Source organism: Phasianus colchicus, chromosome 19 (assembly GCF_987193195.1).
Source record: "Phasianus colchicus chromosome 19, bPhaCol1.hap1.1, whole genome shotgun sequence".
Classification (NCBI taxonomy): domain Eukaryota; kingdom Metazoa; phylum Chordata; class Aves; order Galliformes; family Phasianidae; genus Phasianus; species Phasianus colchicus.
Genome location: NC_143454.1, coordinates 3060746 through 3076005, shown reverse-complemented (window position 1 = coordinate 3076005; position 15260 = coordinate 3060746). Strand labels below are relative to the sequence as shown.

At 45.3% G+C, this 15260-nt stretch overlaps 1 protein-coding gene across 27 annotated transcripts in view; it reads left to right on the top strand.

Annotated features, from left to right (window-relative positions):
* Positions 1 to 15260, top strand: part of EXD3 (exonuclease 3'-5' domain containing 3) — a 247190-nt gene that overhangs the window by 103681 nt on the left and 128249 nt on the right. For all 27 annotated transcript variants that reach the window (XM_031601473.2, XM_090121060.1, XM_090121057.1 and 24 more), the window contains 2 exons: positions 1549 to 1622; positions 4607 to 4645. In XM_031601473.2, the coding sequence (XP_031457333.1) occupies positions 1549 to 1622; positions 4607 to 4645 (113 nt within the window). The remainder of the gene's footprint in view (positions 1 to 1548; positions 1623 to 4606; positions 4646 to 15260) is intronic.

Genomic DNA, 15260 nt, shown 5'->3' with positions numbered 1-15260 from the left:
TAATAGTACAGAGAACCTTACTGTAACAACGATGAGCAATACCTGTCCCATACACAGCTTTCCTCCTCCATTTTGTTTTTATTTTGTTGTTTTTCCTTTGAACACATCATTGTTCTACCAAGTTACTTTTCATCCTCACGTTTTCCATTAGTCCTTCTCCGTTGTTTGTAATAAGATGCTGAAAATGGATTCAAGTTCAGTTCTCCATCAGAACAGAAAATGTCACTGGTGTCTTTAAACTGTACAAGTGTCTGTGTCTGTCTGTCCTGACATGTGAAATCCCTCGATTCAACCAAGTCCCATCCTTTGGAAATTTCCTTTGGGGTCTCTCAGAAAAAAAAAGCTTTTAACGGATTCTCTTTGGTGATTTGAAGCAATCCCACTATATTTCACTCTGAAGTGCTTTGAAATCTTTAAGGTAGGAGGTATAACCTTGCTTTGAGGTTATCCAGTCACACTGTGGAAGACGAACTTAAAAATAACAGCTTTAAACGTTGGTGTTTGAGATGGCAATGTTCAGGTTATGAAGCAGCCTCTGCAAGTTGCACTGTTTCCTATCCTTCTGTTTGCAGGAACTGGTGGTCAGAGATCTCTCTTCACTCTCTGTTTTCAGTCCTCTGGGCACACCAGCAGACATGGAGCATCCTGTGGGTAGCATCCTCTGGATAGCAGCACTGGTTCCTCCTCCTGTCTGCTCATCACAGGGAGGCTGCAGAGCATTTTCTCTTTACTGTTGTCTGATAGCATTTCTGATCGCTGATCCTTCTCCTTCCGGCTCCCAGGATGGCTTTAGCTACTGAAAGCCAACGAAGGGTTTGGTTCCATTTTTCCATGCACACACATCCCAGCACCCTGCGAGAACTGACAGATATGTATGCTAATCTTATTTAATCTGTTTTATCTTCTGCATTTATCTCTCACTACACTGGATTTCAAAACAACTATGTGAAGATCTGATTTTTTGCAGTAGTAATGAAACGTATCTAATGAAGATGACAGTAATAAAAACAAAAACAACTGTTGCTTGCTAGCTCAGCAAAATGGTAGTCACTTCCCTCTTTTGTATGGATATGGAGTCTCTTTCCTGTGTATATATTTTATTGGATGAACTTTAGCCACAAGTGTAAATCCTTAGCAATGTGTTCAAGACCACTTAAATAAGCCAATAGCACAACTTCCATTCAAATCAAAAGTAATACAACCTTTAGACACTGGAGGTGGTACTTCTGAGAGGATGCAATGTAATTAAAGGTGTGAAGTCATTGACTGTGAAGGATATTGAACCAGCAAGTGATCTTATCAGTCAGGGGTGGTGCAACCAGAGATATCAGTAGCCAAGGATTAGCATTGGTAATCATGGTTGAAAGTGTAAATAAGTTTATAGTTGAGATAAGCTGACTGTGTGTGTCTGTCCCTCATTGTTCTAAGTTTGATGGCATCCTGCCTTCCTCTTACTTAGTTTGAAACTGGGGAATCTAATGGCTAGGCAGTAAAGCTTATAGGAAGTTCAGTTACGCTGTATACTCACATGCCTTTTTTTCCTTTTAGCTCTCTGTCCCAATGTCATAAATCAGCGGCACTTGAGAACTCTGAATTATCTCTTTTACAAGAGGTTTGTGGAGGTATGTTTCTGTATTGTGTGGCATGGCTGTGAATGAGTTTTTATTTGTTTTCGCATTCTGAATAACTGATATCACAGAAATACATTGACTGTATGTGAACAAGCTCCTGTGATAGTTGTTATGTAGGTGTGCTGGGTGTGCTACCGGACCTGTGTGTTCTGTTAGAGAAAAGCTGCTGTGTCCATTCATATTCCAATGAACAGTAGTTGTAATTACACAGATCTGGGTCCTTGTTCACCTGTGTCCTCAGCAGTTCCCTGGGACATGTGTACATCAGCATGTAGCTGGTAAGGGGGGACTCTCTGTTGGTCCAGTTTCTCTCAACCATCACAAACAGACCGGAGAAATACTGCATAGAGAAGACTTTATTTTTTATTTTCTGAATTTAAGAGCACTGCTGTTTAAGAACTCTGCATTGCTCTGTTCATTGTAGTCACTTCTTTGTTACTGGTGGCCTGCCTGTGATAGGTGCAGTCCCAAACCTGCCACGGACGTTTTTTGTGCTAGCAGCCCTGTTTCTGCTGAGCCAAATGGGAGTGCTTTCAGCTCCTGAACGACTGTCTGAACTAATTGTACTTTTGCCCAACTTCCAAGTCCTCTTTCCAAGCACACTGGTACTTGTCCTGGCACCGAGGGCTTCTAAAAACAGGAAGATGCCATTAATTCTTTCTGAGCAGCATTTTCCAGGAGGCATCTTGGAGTTTGACTTGCATTTAATTGCAGAATTGCTTGACAGCGCTTTCTCCTCCCCTCTCATGAGTGTGCTGAGCCAAGTCGCTGCCCTTTGAATCACAGAATCATACACAGAATGGCCTGGGTTGGAAGGGACCTCAGGGATCATGAATCTCCAACCCCCTGCCACATGCAGGGCCACCATCCTCCACATCCTTCATGCCCAGGGCCCCATCCAACCGGGCCCTGAACACCTCCAGGGATGGACGGGGCATCCACAGCCTCTCTGGGCAGCTGTTCCAGCACCTCAACACTCTCCTAGTAAAGAATTTCCCCCTGACATCCAACCTAAACCTTCCCTCCCTCAACTTCAAACCATTTCCCCTCGTCCTGCTATTATCTACCCTTCCAGAGAGTTTGTAGGCTCCCTTTAGGCACTGAAAGGCTGCAATGAGGTCACCCCACAGCCTTCCTTTCTCCAGGCTGAACAGCCCATCTCCCTCAGCCTGTCTTCATAGGGGAGGTGCTCCAGCCCTCTGATCATCTTTTGGCCCTCCTCTGGACCCTCTCCAACAGCTCCCTGTCTTTCTTTGGATGTTCTTGAGCACACTGCAGTGGGAAGCTCATTTCCCTTCTTGTGAACAGCTTTGGTGCTTTTCTTGATTTTCTGGCATTCCCCGTCACCCTGGGCCTGGCAGATTGTCTTAGCTGAGAATGAGTTTTTGCTCTCCTTCTTCTTTCATGGAGTGGTATTTCACCAGTTGCAGTTCATAGAGGACTTCTTCCCTGTGGTTTCAGGAAGCTTTTTAACAGCAATTTCAGCTGTCTCACACGTTGTTCCCAATTGATCCAGTCTTCAGAGATCCACTTTGCAGGAAATGAGACACCTTCTCCAGAAGTGCTTTGTCTTTTTTTCAAAAGAGGATTCGTTTGAAGTTTGCTTTGAATGGGAAGATGTGGTCAAGTGGTGGTGATCTGATGACACTGCTCTGGCACAGGCAGTTCTGCTTCAGGCCCTCCTGATCCAGCAGTAAGGGCTCTGATTCCTGCCTAGCAGAAGCACTGACACAAACCTGGGGAGGCTTGGGCCATTCTGCATCCTTCATCACAAGGCTGCAGTGTTGGATGATGTCATTCTAGGGAGCATTCACAGTGAAAGAGATGAAAGCATTTGTCCAGGTGTATTTATTTAGCAGAGTGGAATGGATTCTTTATCTGGTGTTCTGCTCTCCCTGGCCTTCCATTTCCTTTGTTTTGCAGTATATGCTTGATTTAAAGTATCCAAGCTGGCCAGTGACTTCAATTAAGGTACATTTGGCAGCTGTTTCTGGACACCATCCCTTCTTCTGAGAGCTCTTCGGTGTTCTGTGTTTACCATTCTCAGCTGTGTATGAGGTCTGGTCAAATGGCTCCTTCATCTCAGTAGTATTTAGATTACATGCTTGTATATCTCCAAGATGTTTTCTGTGAGGCTCTTACTCCCTGTTTGCTCTCGTTCCTTTCCATAGAAGTGGCACTAGTAGTCACTGTTACTCTGCCAGAAGCCGGGGGTGAGGCTCTGGCATCCCTGGCAGATCAGTGTCTTGCAGCCTGCTTTCTTGGCAGAGTGGAGAACAGCTCCTGTCCCAAGTTTCTCCCAAAGTTGGCTCTGAATTACATTTGAATGGGAATTTTAGCTTATCGGTTTCCTTTCCCAGGCCTCATGATTTCAGAGGATTTTTCATGACTTGGCTGTGGAGAAGAGTTTGTCTTTTCATATTCTGGAGGCTCAGCATTGCAGATAATCCCTGAGATCATTTCCGCACTGGAGCCCATGGGGACAGCTCTCTGTCAGGCTGTGCCACAGAAGGGAACGTTCTATGGACACACTGCACATCTCCTGAGGAGAAGGCAGCTGCAACAGTCCACATGTTCCACCACAGCATAGCCTGTTTCAGCTTTGCTCAGTGATGCTATGGTCATTGCAGGAGCACCACTCAAGTAAAGGTGATTGTTTTTTATAAATGAGTCCCAACTCTGGGTAGTAAGGAGTGTTTGAGGCACTGCTGGGTGAGGAGCTGTGTTGCCCGTGTACTTTGATCAGACAGGGGCTTTTGTCTTATGTGATGTAGCTGCCCAAATTACACGGTCTAGGCTGTGTTTTTCTGCCATTCTCTGGCTGGTGACGTATGAGAAGCACAGGTTTCCCATGCATTCCTGTACGCATTCCTCAATTGATGTCAGTGTTTAAATTTGTGTGTGTTAAATTTCATCTCATTGTATGTGGCATTGTCCTTTTTGTACAATGGCTCAGGAGTATTTTGTCTTTTCAGAAAACCATGACTCAGGAGAATTGGACAGATCACGTTCAGGTGAGTATGGATTTCTCTCTCACATTTTCTCAGGCTTTATTTGCTTGGGGGTTATTTAAGGTGTTCAGAATAGACAGCCAAATATTGGAGTCCAACTATTACAGTTTTACACTTTCTCACACCTTTGTACTCAGACTACAAAACAGAGGATGCAGGGAAGAGCAAGGAAGAAAAACTATATTTGAATTCCTGTGAGACTTAAAAAAATCCTGTTTTAACTTTAGCTGTTGGATGATGTTATCAAACACATTCTTTTGCTTCCTTGTGCTTATTTGTACAAATAATGAGGATGCTTAATTATGAGGAGGAAGAGAAGAAATTTTCTTCAGGCAGCTAGCAAATTGTGTGAGTAAAACCAAACAAATGTCAGATTGCCCACTGAACAGCCCACTCGGAATAACTCCCAGCAGGTCCATTATGTGGCTGTGAGGTACTGTGACTTCTACATCTTGTGCTCTTGGACATGCGTAGTTTTAATAACACAGGAAAAAGTTGTTTGTTTTTTCTTGATGTAGAGAGCTCAGGCAACTGTGTTTTGGCCTGAAACTACAATAAATACATAATATGACAATGAAATACTGAGAAATTCCATGGTGATAAACCACTAGTGACAATGTATATACCCTGGCACGTGAGATGTTGTGCAGTATCTGTACACACCAGATTTGGTTGTACTTTCAACATGAGATGTTTCTTCTCCCTTCCATGAGGTGAAAGGAAAAGAGACAGTGCCAATTCATGGGGAAGGGTTTCTTAAGACAGATGGTTGATAAGACAGCCAGCATCCCTCCGTGGTAATTTTGAAACCTACTCTGTGTCTTTCTGAGCTGAATATTCAACTCTCACGTGTAGCGTATTGTACCTTTGCAAGATGCCAGACTTTGTGAGGGAAGATTTGGTCTTGGCTCTTGATCTCAGTGATCTTTTAAGCATATTTGTGGTTTTCCTTTGATTCCCACAGGCTTGAAGGCCAACACAAGTGCTGGCTTCTTGCTGGATCAGGACCTGAGATGGGATTGGCCATGAGGGTGTAGCAAATGTCATTGTCACAGCTTTGGTGTGCAGTGAAGGAGTTTCTGCCAGTGCCATGGTGTGGATAGTGAGAAAAACCTCTAAAAGCCTCCTAATTAACATACACAATTACAGATCATGTCAGTCATCTGTAGAGATGGGACACATGGCAATAGATGCTCGGGAAAGTTTGGTGGCTGGTAGGAACTCAGCTGAATGATGGACTGTGGCAGGAGATCGTCTTTGCTTTCTCCAACCAATGCAAACGTGTTTCCTGATTGCTACAGCTTACCCAATTTTGATACCTGTGTAATTAATCACATGGGTAGTGCTTAAACTTGCCTGTTATCAGTCCTAGCTCTTCTTGCTATCAGAGATTACTGTCTTTGGCATCACATTAAAGCAGTCAGAACCTGTACCTGTGCATCTGGAGGAAACTGAAATAACTGCATGTGCAGCTAAGCTGCTGCTCCGTGCTGCTAGCAGCATGGCTGCTCCAAGGAGAAGAAAAGGAAAATCCCTGGACATGCTTTGTTTACCAGTGCAAAACCCAAGGCTGACTGTAACAGTTTTTGCAAGATTGGGCTTTACCTGAGGGAAAAAGTGTACTTCTCACTCAGAATTTCACTAATGACTTGGCATGTGTTGACCAAACAACAACAACAACAACAACAACAGTCTATTAGGCAGTGCCTTGTAGGACTGGAAATAGCTGTGGTTGGTGCTGTGTGTTCCATTTGTGCATTTAGTTCAGGCTCACTGCAAGTTTTGGTGTCTGGAGCTCTGCCTGGTGATGCAGCGCTGAGTGGGAAGCAGGGGGAGGGATGCAGAGTGACCTCTGGGTCCTCTGGGGCAGAGAGAAACAAAACTCCCAAAAAACTCCATGATTGACAACAGCCAGAACTTTTGTATAGTATTTTTTTCTTTGTTTTAAGTCAAAAGATGCTGAAAGTTTTCATGGGTTTAAAGCCCTTTTTTAAAAATTTTTTTTTGTTAAATTCTGTGCTGCATCCATAACAAAAGTCTTAAATTCTACATATATCAAGAGCCCTGGTCCAAGTGCAGCCCCCCTTATTCACTGGGGCTGACCACATTCGATATGGCAAGTGTGGTGTTTCTTTCTGTTCACCCAAAGCAGCACAGGTGCAGAATTTTCCTGTTCCTAGCTGTAGGATGAACGAAGGTGTAATGCTGACTGCTCCTACAAAAGGCAGTAGCCCTGTAGTTAATTGTGGGGCCAACAGAACCTGTTCTCAGCCCTGTAGGAAACTGGTTCTGTCCTCCTGCCTGCTGTGCTGGCCAGGCTGTAGCTGAGCAGGCAGGGATGGCAGCCGTGGGCAGGCAGGGGCTGGAGGGAAAGCAAAGGAATAAAAAAGTCTTCATCCCATAGGGAAAGTGCCCTCATCAACTGCCTGTTGGCAAGCCCTGCCAGCCCAGGAGGAGAGCTACGCTTTGTGTGTCTTCTCCAAGCACAGATAGCTCGGGGCACAGGGAGGGGAAGAGCACTCTTCTTGCACAGTGCCAGCTGTGCTGCTCTGCATTAGCTCGCATAACTGAGCCTGTGAGCTGCGTGGAAACACACAGGGAGAGTGCCTGTCCTCACAAGCACAGGGGAAGGTGTGTAGGGTATTGATGGTAGATATGCAGGAGAAAAACAGGCAGGGCATGAGCCAGCTGTCTGCTTTGCTGTGTGCCCTTCTGCTCCCATTTTTGCATGTTTAATGCTTTTCATAGCCTTTGCCAGCTGCATAAGGTTAATAGAATTGGGTACAAAAACTGCAGACCAACCGGTGCGATGCTGATCACACATATCACACATGTTGTGGAGCAGTCTTCCTGCCAGGGAAATTCTGCCAGAAAGAATCACTTTGAGACTAAAAAGTGTGGTAGGCATTTTTCATGGGATCATTGAATCATTTGAGTTGGAAGGGACCCCTACAGCCATCTCCCTGCAGTGCACAGGGACACCCACAGCTCCAGCAGTGCTCAGAGCCCCAGCAGCCCGACCTTGGCTGTCTGCAGGGATGGGGCATCACCACCTCTGTGCAACCTGTGCAGTGCCTCACTGCCCTGAGTGTAAAAAACTTCTTCCTTATATCCAGTCTAAATCTCCCCTCCTTTAGTTTGAAGCCATTTCCCCTTGTCCCTATCACAGCAGCCCCTGCTGAAGAGTCTGTCCCCTCCCTTCTCACAGCCCTGTAGATACTGATAGGCTGCCCTCAGCTCTCCCCACAGCCTTCTCTTCTCCAGGCTGCACAGCCCCAGGTCTCCGTTTGTCCTCACAGGGAGGTGTTCCATCCCTGCGATCGTTTTTGTGGCCCTCCAACAGGTCTGTGTCTCTCCTGTGCTGAGCACTCCCCATCAGGATGCAGTGCTGCAGGTGAGGTCTCACAGCACTGAGCAGAGGGGCAGATCCCCTCCCTGCCCTGCTGGCACGTTACTTTGGATGCAGCCCAGGGTACAGTTGGCTTTCTGGGCTGCAAGGGCACATTGCTGGCTCATGTCCAGCTGCTGTCTAGCATTGCCACCAGGTCTTTTTTGGCAGGACTGTGCTCTGTCCTTACATCCTCCAGCTTGCACTGATGGCAGGGCTGCCAGACCTTGTACTTGGAACCCTATGAGGTTCTCCTCGGCCCACGGCTCAGTCTGTCTGTGTCCCTCTGGATGGCATCCCATCCCTTGGGCGTGTAGAACGCACCTCACAGCTTGGTGTCACCTGCAAACTGCTGAGGGTGCACTCAACCCCACTGATGAAGATGTTAAGGAGCGCCGGTCCCAGCACTGACCCCTGTGGGACACCACGTATCTCTGACCTCCATCTGGACACTGAGTCTTGCTTTTTCATCATCTGCCAAGCTTTTAAAAAGTGAGCACACATAGACCAGTAACATGGGTGAGGGTCGTAGGGAAGCGACTCAGCTTGTTAATGGCACATCTCACTGGTTTAGCTGTCAGACAGAATCTGCAGTACTTGTGCAATGCTGGTGACACAGCACGGCACCTACTGGAGAGTGCTCCTCCCTTCTGAGTGGCTGCTGGAGGCCGAGGGCATCTCAAACTGCACCCATCGCCTGGCTTTGGTGCTCTGAAGATCTCTGGTTAAAGCAGGAATGGGAAGGTCAGGTGCTTTGCTGCAACTCTTAGGATGCAGTGTTCCCAGGGATGTTTCTGGGATGATCTTGCAGTTGTGCCCATCCAGTGCCACAGTGCTCCTTTTGTGTAAAGTCACCCACGACCCTTCAGATCCAGTCTGGTCCATGGAGCAGGAACTGAGAGCTGCCAGGGAAGCTCTGAGGTCCTGATACACCCACAGGTGACACTCTTATATTGGCAAGGAAAGGCTGGGATATCCGAATTGGGTACAGGGGAGTGATGGAATATTCTGGGTGTTTTCTGAACAATTAGATCCCAGAAAGCCCATGCACGCTTGGCAATTCTAACATCTGGAGTATTTTTGCAGAAAATCATTCAACTGCAGCAGAACTAACCAGTTAGAACAGTTTGAAATGTTATTTCAAGGTACTTTAGTCTGGGAACTATATATATGTTTGCATGGACTTCTGCTGTGAAATTCCTTTTCCCATGAAGCAGAGCAGGGTGACAGAGAACAGCAAAATGACTCTTAATTTGGGGCAATAACTAGAATATGGTGTTGAACAAAGTTAAAACCAGTTTGTTTATTTAGGACTGTGAGCGTATAATTACTTATTTTGCAAGATCTCTGGGACAGTGAAGTGGTAGATATGGTGATGTTGAGCCAAAGGTCTTTTGGTGGCTAAATCAAAAAGCTTCCCACGGTCATTTCTGTGCTACTGTTTGCACTGGGGAAACTGTCCATTTATTCCTCATATTTTAAATCCTAAACCGTTCCAAAAGGAGCAATCAGAAAAAAAATGCTGGTGTTTGAAAAAGCGCTCCATGTTCAGGCATTCATTGTGAGCTGTGGCTCAGCATCCTTCCATTCATCCATCTGCCCGTCCATCCGTCTGTCCAACCCTATTGCCAGCAAGTTGTTGGCACCAATCTGTCCTTCACGTGGCACGTGTGATTGAGAGAAGGGCACCTGGAAAAGCAGCCCCTGTAGTGCAGCTCTCCATCGTGCTCTGGTCTTGCATGAGATCGGAGCAGATGAGCTGTGCAGCTGTTCCCCGTGTGCGGCGCTGGGAGAGGCTGCAGCAAATCTCCTCTCCTTCTCCAGCTGTGACAATGAGATAACTTATTTATTTTCAAATTTCTGACAATGCAAATCAAATCCTGTGAACTCATAAGTCTCGTTTTCTGGGTGGCTGGGGGTGAGATGCTGGTAATTCAGAGCAAATGTTTAACCTGAGTTCCACTAACATTCTAGGGATGTTATTCTACATTACAGATAGTACATAGAGATCTGCCAAGCAGTAGATGTAAAAGTAAAGTGCCTTCCTTTATGCATGATACATTTGAAAAGCTTGTGCAATTTCTGGTCCTTAGTAGGTGTAAACTATCTTACACTACAGCAAGGGATTGATGGAGTCTTATTTATTTAGCTAGTTAAATAAATAAGAAAAATCTAAATGGCAAACATCCTCAGTGACACCAAGATCTAACGCAGTGTCTCTCAACAGGACCATTTTGACCCTGATTAAAATGTAACCACCTATGGAATAAAATGTAAGAGCTGTTATGCTCAAGAAAGTGATTTTGAGGGGTATTTAAATAGCAGAATGCAATTACTTTTTTTTTTTTTTTTTAAGTTCTCGTGGCCAGAACACCTGGCCAATAATCCTTCTCTGGGGAATCTTTAATAAGAACAAGAGGTCAGAGAGGCCACTTTGCAAATAGCCATATCTGGTGTCTTTCCCTAGGAGCCCTGAGCTGAGGCAAACTTTTAAATTGGCTCAAGATTGTTTTGAGTACTGCAGTGTCCCCGTAGTGTAAGTAACTTAATATCTGCAGGGAGTTAGGCAATCTCTGCAATGCAAATGGGAATTATATTCAGGAGGTGATTAATAAACGATGTGTTTTGCAGTATAAGTCTGCCTGTCAAATTACCTTTCACTCTCTTTGAGTGGACTGTTTATTCAGGGATGTAATGGATTTCATCACTCAGACATTAAATCTAGACTGGCTGTTTTCCTGGAAGGTAGAAACCAGAAGGAGTTTAGCCAGGCGCTGTGTGGTGTCCCTCAGTAGTATGTATGGCTCTTTTCCTGCAGGCACAGAGCTGGTGGCTGATTGGTTTTGCTCCTTCTGGCCCTACAGCCATGGGGGGAATCAGTGCTCAGGAGCTGCTCAGTGCTCTGCCCTGTGCTGGGCTCAGGTGCTGTCCCACTGGGGTTCCTGGCACTGATGCTTTCTATCTGTTAAAACCTTACAGGATTTCTTCCCCCGTGCTGATCTCATTGCTCTTTCCATTCCTCTTCCTGCAATTTGTCCCCTGCTCAGAGACTGATCTCCAGCTCAGTGGTGGTGGGAATGTTTCCATTCTTAATCCTGGCAACCAACTCCTCTCCTTCTGCCCCAGCCCTTTTTCTTCACGTTTACTGTTCTTATCAGAGGTCTCTGGAGAGACCATACAGCCACAACATGATGTAAGAGAATATTGTACCTGAGGGGATAGTAAAGCATGGGCAGTTCAATTGGGCAATGCAAGTAGCAGGCAATGTAAGGATTTCCTTCTATTTTTCAGTTCAGTTTTTAAGTGGCATCGTGTACTTATTGATAGCTGAAACACCATCAGATCTGCAGAGCAAAAGGGCTGATGCAGAAAACAGGTACATCCATGGATGTGTCTGGAAAAGCAGACCGTGATTCTTCAGCTGCATTCTGCTTTCTGGATGGAGAGCAGTAAAATATGTGTCTCTACTAATGAAATTAGCACTGTTGTTCTAAAAGAGATGGGAACTTCTCATTTAACAAATTGCAGATGTTATGGGGAAAATACATGGGAAAAGCCAAAGATGCTGTGCCTTCCATACCTTCCTATCTAGAGAAAAGTTAGCAAAGGACGATATATATTATGCTTAAAAATAAAGACCTCAGTGTACCTCCTGCCCATCTCAGAGAGGATTGTTATGTGTTAGACCTGAAGGGCAGCTGTGCCTAATAATCACTATCATCGTTTTATTTATAATCCAGCTATTTCTAGATAAATCGTGGTGAAGCACAAACTTACTGATGGATTCCAGTGGAATTTTATGTTAGGTGCAAATAAGCTGTGAAGAACGACAGTTTTTTTTTCCATGGTGTCCACCAAAATGTCAAAAAGACAAGAAAAAGTCAGCTGCAAGTTTTTCTGGAGGGTTGGGAGATGTTTGTTCAATAACCTTGGAAAATCAGCTCACATTTGCTTAAATAAGAATCTACAAGGGCCAAGCTCTGGGAATTCAGCAGAAGCTTGTGGGAACTGAGTGTCCATCTCCTGCTTCAGTGAGGTGTTGGTAAGGAGTTGTTCTGAGAGCTCAGCACCTCCGTTGTAAAAAGTATAAAGTCCAAATAGCCTTTATGTACACACACAGTGCCAGAGACTGAAGAGAAGGAAACTGGAGAGAACGCCGGGGAAAAAAATTATTCTTAGAATTGTTTCAGTATGTTAGAGATGCTTTCTGACCTTAAAACTCCTGCAGCTAGACAGCACTAGCTTGCTGCTAAGCAGCGTAATAACATTTCTGTCACTGGCATGCATTCATTCAAAAGCACAGCTTCATCAGAAAGAGATTTGGTATGGTATAAAAAAGAGGGTAATTGGCTTATGGCTGTAGGTTGAAAGGTCAGCGTTAGATTAAAGAGTAAGACCTTTAGCAAGCTGTTAGACTCAACTGATATGCCCTGGTGGGATGCTTAATTCAACCAAATTGGAAAAACATTGCTTTTGTGGGTAATATAGGAAGTACTGTCATTCAAAACATTACAGGAGCGTGGGGGACATCCAAGCTCCTTAAAAGCTACATCAGGAGTCTGTCGTGGTAGTTTCCAGGATGCCTCTTGCTGACTCCAAACTGCATCAGCTACAGGGATTTGTGCCACAAAGAAAAAGTAAGGACAGTGTCCTTGCTCTAGAGCTTAAAGCAAATATCCATGTTCTTGCTGCTCCAACGCAAAGGGAATTTATGAGGAGTGCTAGCAGTGGCTCCTCCAGCAGAAGCAGGCAAAGAAGAGGGCGAGACATGGAGCTTTCTGCTTCGTATGGTAGCACAGAAAGACGGGATGCGTTCACTGCCCATCTGCACAAAGCTTTGTACGCAATCACACACATGCACAGATCCACTCTCATGTTCTTATCCAGCCAGTAAAGCTATCCGGTCATTCAGTAATCATCCCACTTATTTAAAAAACCCTGTAATTGATCGTGCCTGCCTGAGTGCTCCCACAGGTAGATACGAGGCTGTAAAGGCCTGTGCAAATCAGCTGCCTCTCACAAAGATGGCTGGGCCATTTGCAATTGATAGTTTGGCTGTCTTACACTTCTAGGCGAGATTAGTTCACCAGTTCCCTGCCAAGAGGGGAACCACATAAACAGAGGATTGTTTGAGAAGGAAAAAAGTTCCTCTGGATGGAGAAGTCATGTAAATAGGAAGAAACAGGAAACTAATCTTCCCTTGTTCGCTCTGAAAGAATGTGTATCTCTGAGGAATGTTGTAATTATGGATTTAGGAAATCAGTCCAATTTGCTGGGGTGTGAATTTCAGAGTTCATTCAGTCAACCCTCTCAAGTATTTCTCCTTCAGAACAAAAAATCACTGGGAGTGCGAATGCACCAAAAGAGATTAAAGGAGAGGAAAACCCTCTGCCAAGCTCTCCTTTTGGTAAAGATCCCACAAAGATACCTTTATTGCGTTGGCTGTGAGCCAGATGGGTTTGTGATGGGTGAAATAAGTGGTAACCCACGTTTTTCTTGTGGGTGTCTGTTTATCATAGGCCAATGATGGGAGGAGTGAGGGCTCCCAAACAAGTATTTTCATCGCCAACTTTTCACTTATTCACATGGAAGGCTTTCCTAGATAGAAAGTGCCCCCTGTTACAGGCCTTCTGTTTGAGGTAGTGATGCAGCTGAGAACCTGCAGCTCTTTGATGACCTTTCATGGAGCTGTTTCCACGTGAGAAGTGCAGCTCAGAGGGGCAGTGCCAGCTGTTAGGGCTGCATCCAGGCAGCGTGGTATGGAAGGACCCCTATGGGAGGCTGAGGCAGGACAAAGTAATGGAGGATTCTTGTTTTGTTACTCGCTTTCGTAACAGCATTTGGACCTGAGCAGAGAGAGTGGAGTAGGAAGAGAAGAAGAAAGAGGTTTCCATGGCTCTTCCGTTGCCAACAGGTTCTGATGAGTCTGCATTGGCTGTGTGGAGCTGACCTGGGCACCAGCAGTGAATCCTCCTGCCCTGCTGGGGACCAACAGAATTCCACCTCTCCTTACAAAGGAGTTTACGAGTTCTCATTATGCATGTGGCTGTGTATGGGAACATTTAATTGAGCGATTGGTTAGGTTAATTGGTATACTGGTTTAGCTTGTTAGGGTTAATATTATGGTTTTCCAAGACAAATGGGAAGGCGTCGTGGTGGCTTCAGTTCCTCTGCATCCTGATAAACTGATTAAGTCTAATCCTGAGCCTCACAGCAGAGGAGACACAGCGAGGTGGTTTTGTTCCTGCAGGCTCTTCCTCTTTGCACATCTGCAGCTCTCGCAGTCCTGCAGTGAAGCAGTGCTCTGCTCTCTGTTCTCATCCCCACAACACCGTTGTTCTCTGGCAGTGTGTGGCTGTCGCTGCGGTCCCTTGCTGTGCTTTTGTAGCTGGAGTGGAGCTCCTGCAGACAGCTCCTGTAGTGTGAGTGGATGTCGTACACTCCTGCTAAGTTGGATTTTGAAATAATCACGTTCTGATAGCAATCCTTCAGGCAGCCTCAGACTTCTGCTGGGTCATAGTTTAACAGGAAGCGCCATATTTTCCTTGTGCAGGATTTCATGCTTCAAGACACAAAATAAAATAGAGTTATGTTATGGTGACATTTGTAGAAAGTTTATGAAAGTGCTTGGCAAGTATATGAACCCTCTTAGGCTTGAGGGAACAGGGGAATGTTGTTGGATCGTAAGAAGATCAGCCTGGGTGAACTTCAGTAGCAGCGTAGGTCACAGTGTGAAATGTGTGGTGGGAGCCCTCGCTTTCTTAAACTGGGGAGCAATTGGCTGTTTGCCACTGTGACACTTTGTTCGTGTGTGTGTGACAGGATGACAAAAGGCTGATAGATAAACGCTACTTCAGAATACACTGGGAAGATAAGGGATGCCAGTTTGTCTTCAATGCACTGTTATTGGTCTCAGACAAAGCATCTACTGTGATAAGTAACATATTACTTTGCACTCTGAAAGAGCTTGGCCCATTTCCCCATCCTCATTCATCTTCAGTCTTGCCAAGTGCTGGAATCTTCCCAGAAAATATCTCCAGCCTGCCATCGTGGGACCAAGAGGTGTGAGAAATCTGGAAGCATATAAAAACTGAGCAGCTTATTTATTCGGAGCAAGTCCATGGTCCTTTGCTGATCCCTGTGATGAATAATATTCAGCAATCTAGGGGCCAGGTTTAGGTTAGAATTCAGAAGATGCCTCTGCAGCAATAGTGAAAAGGAATTTTTAGT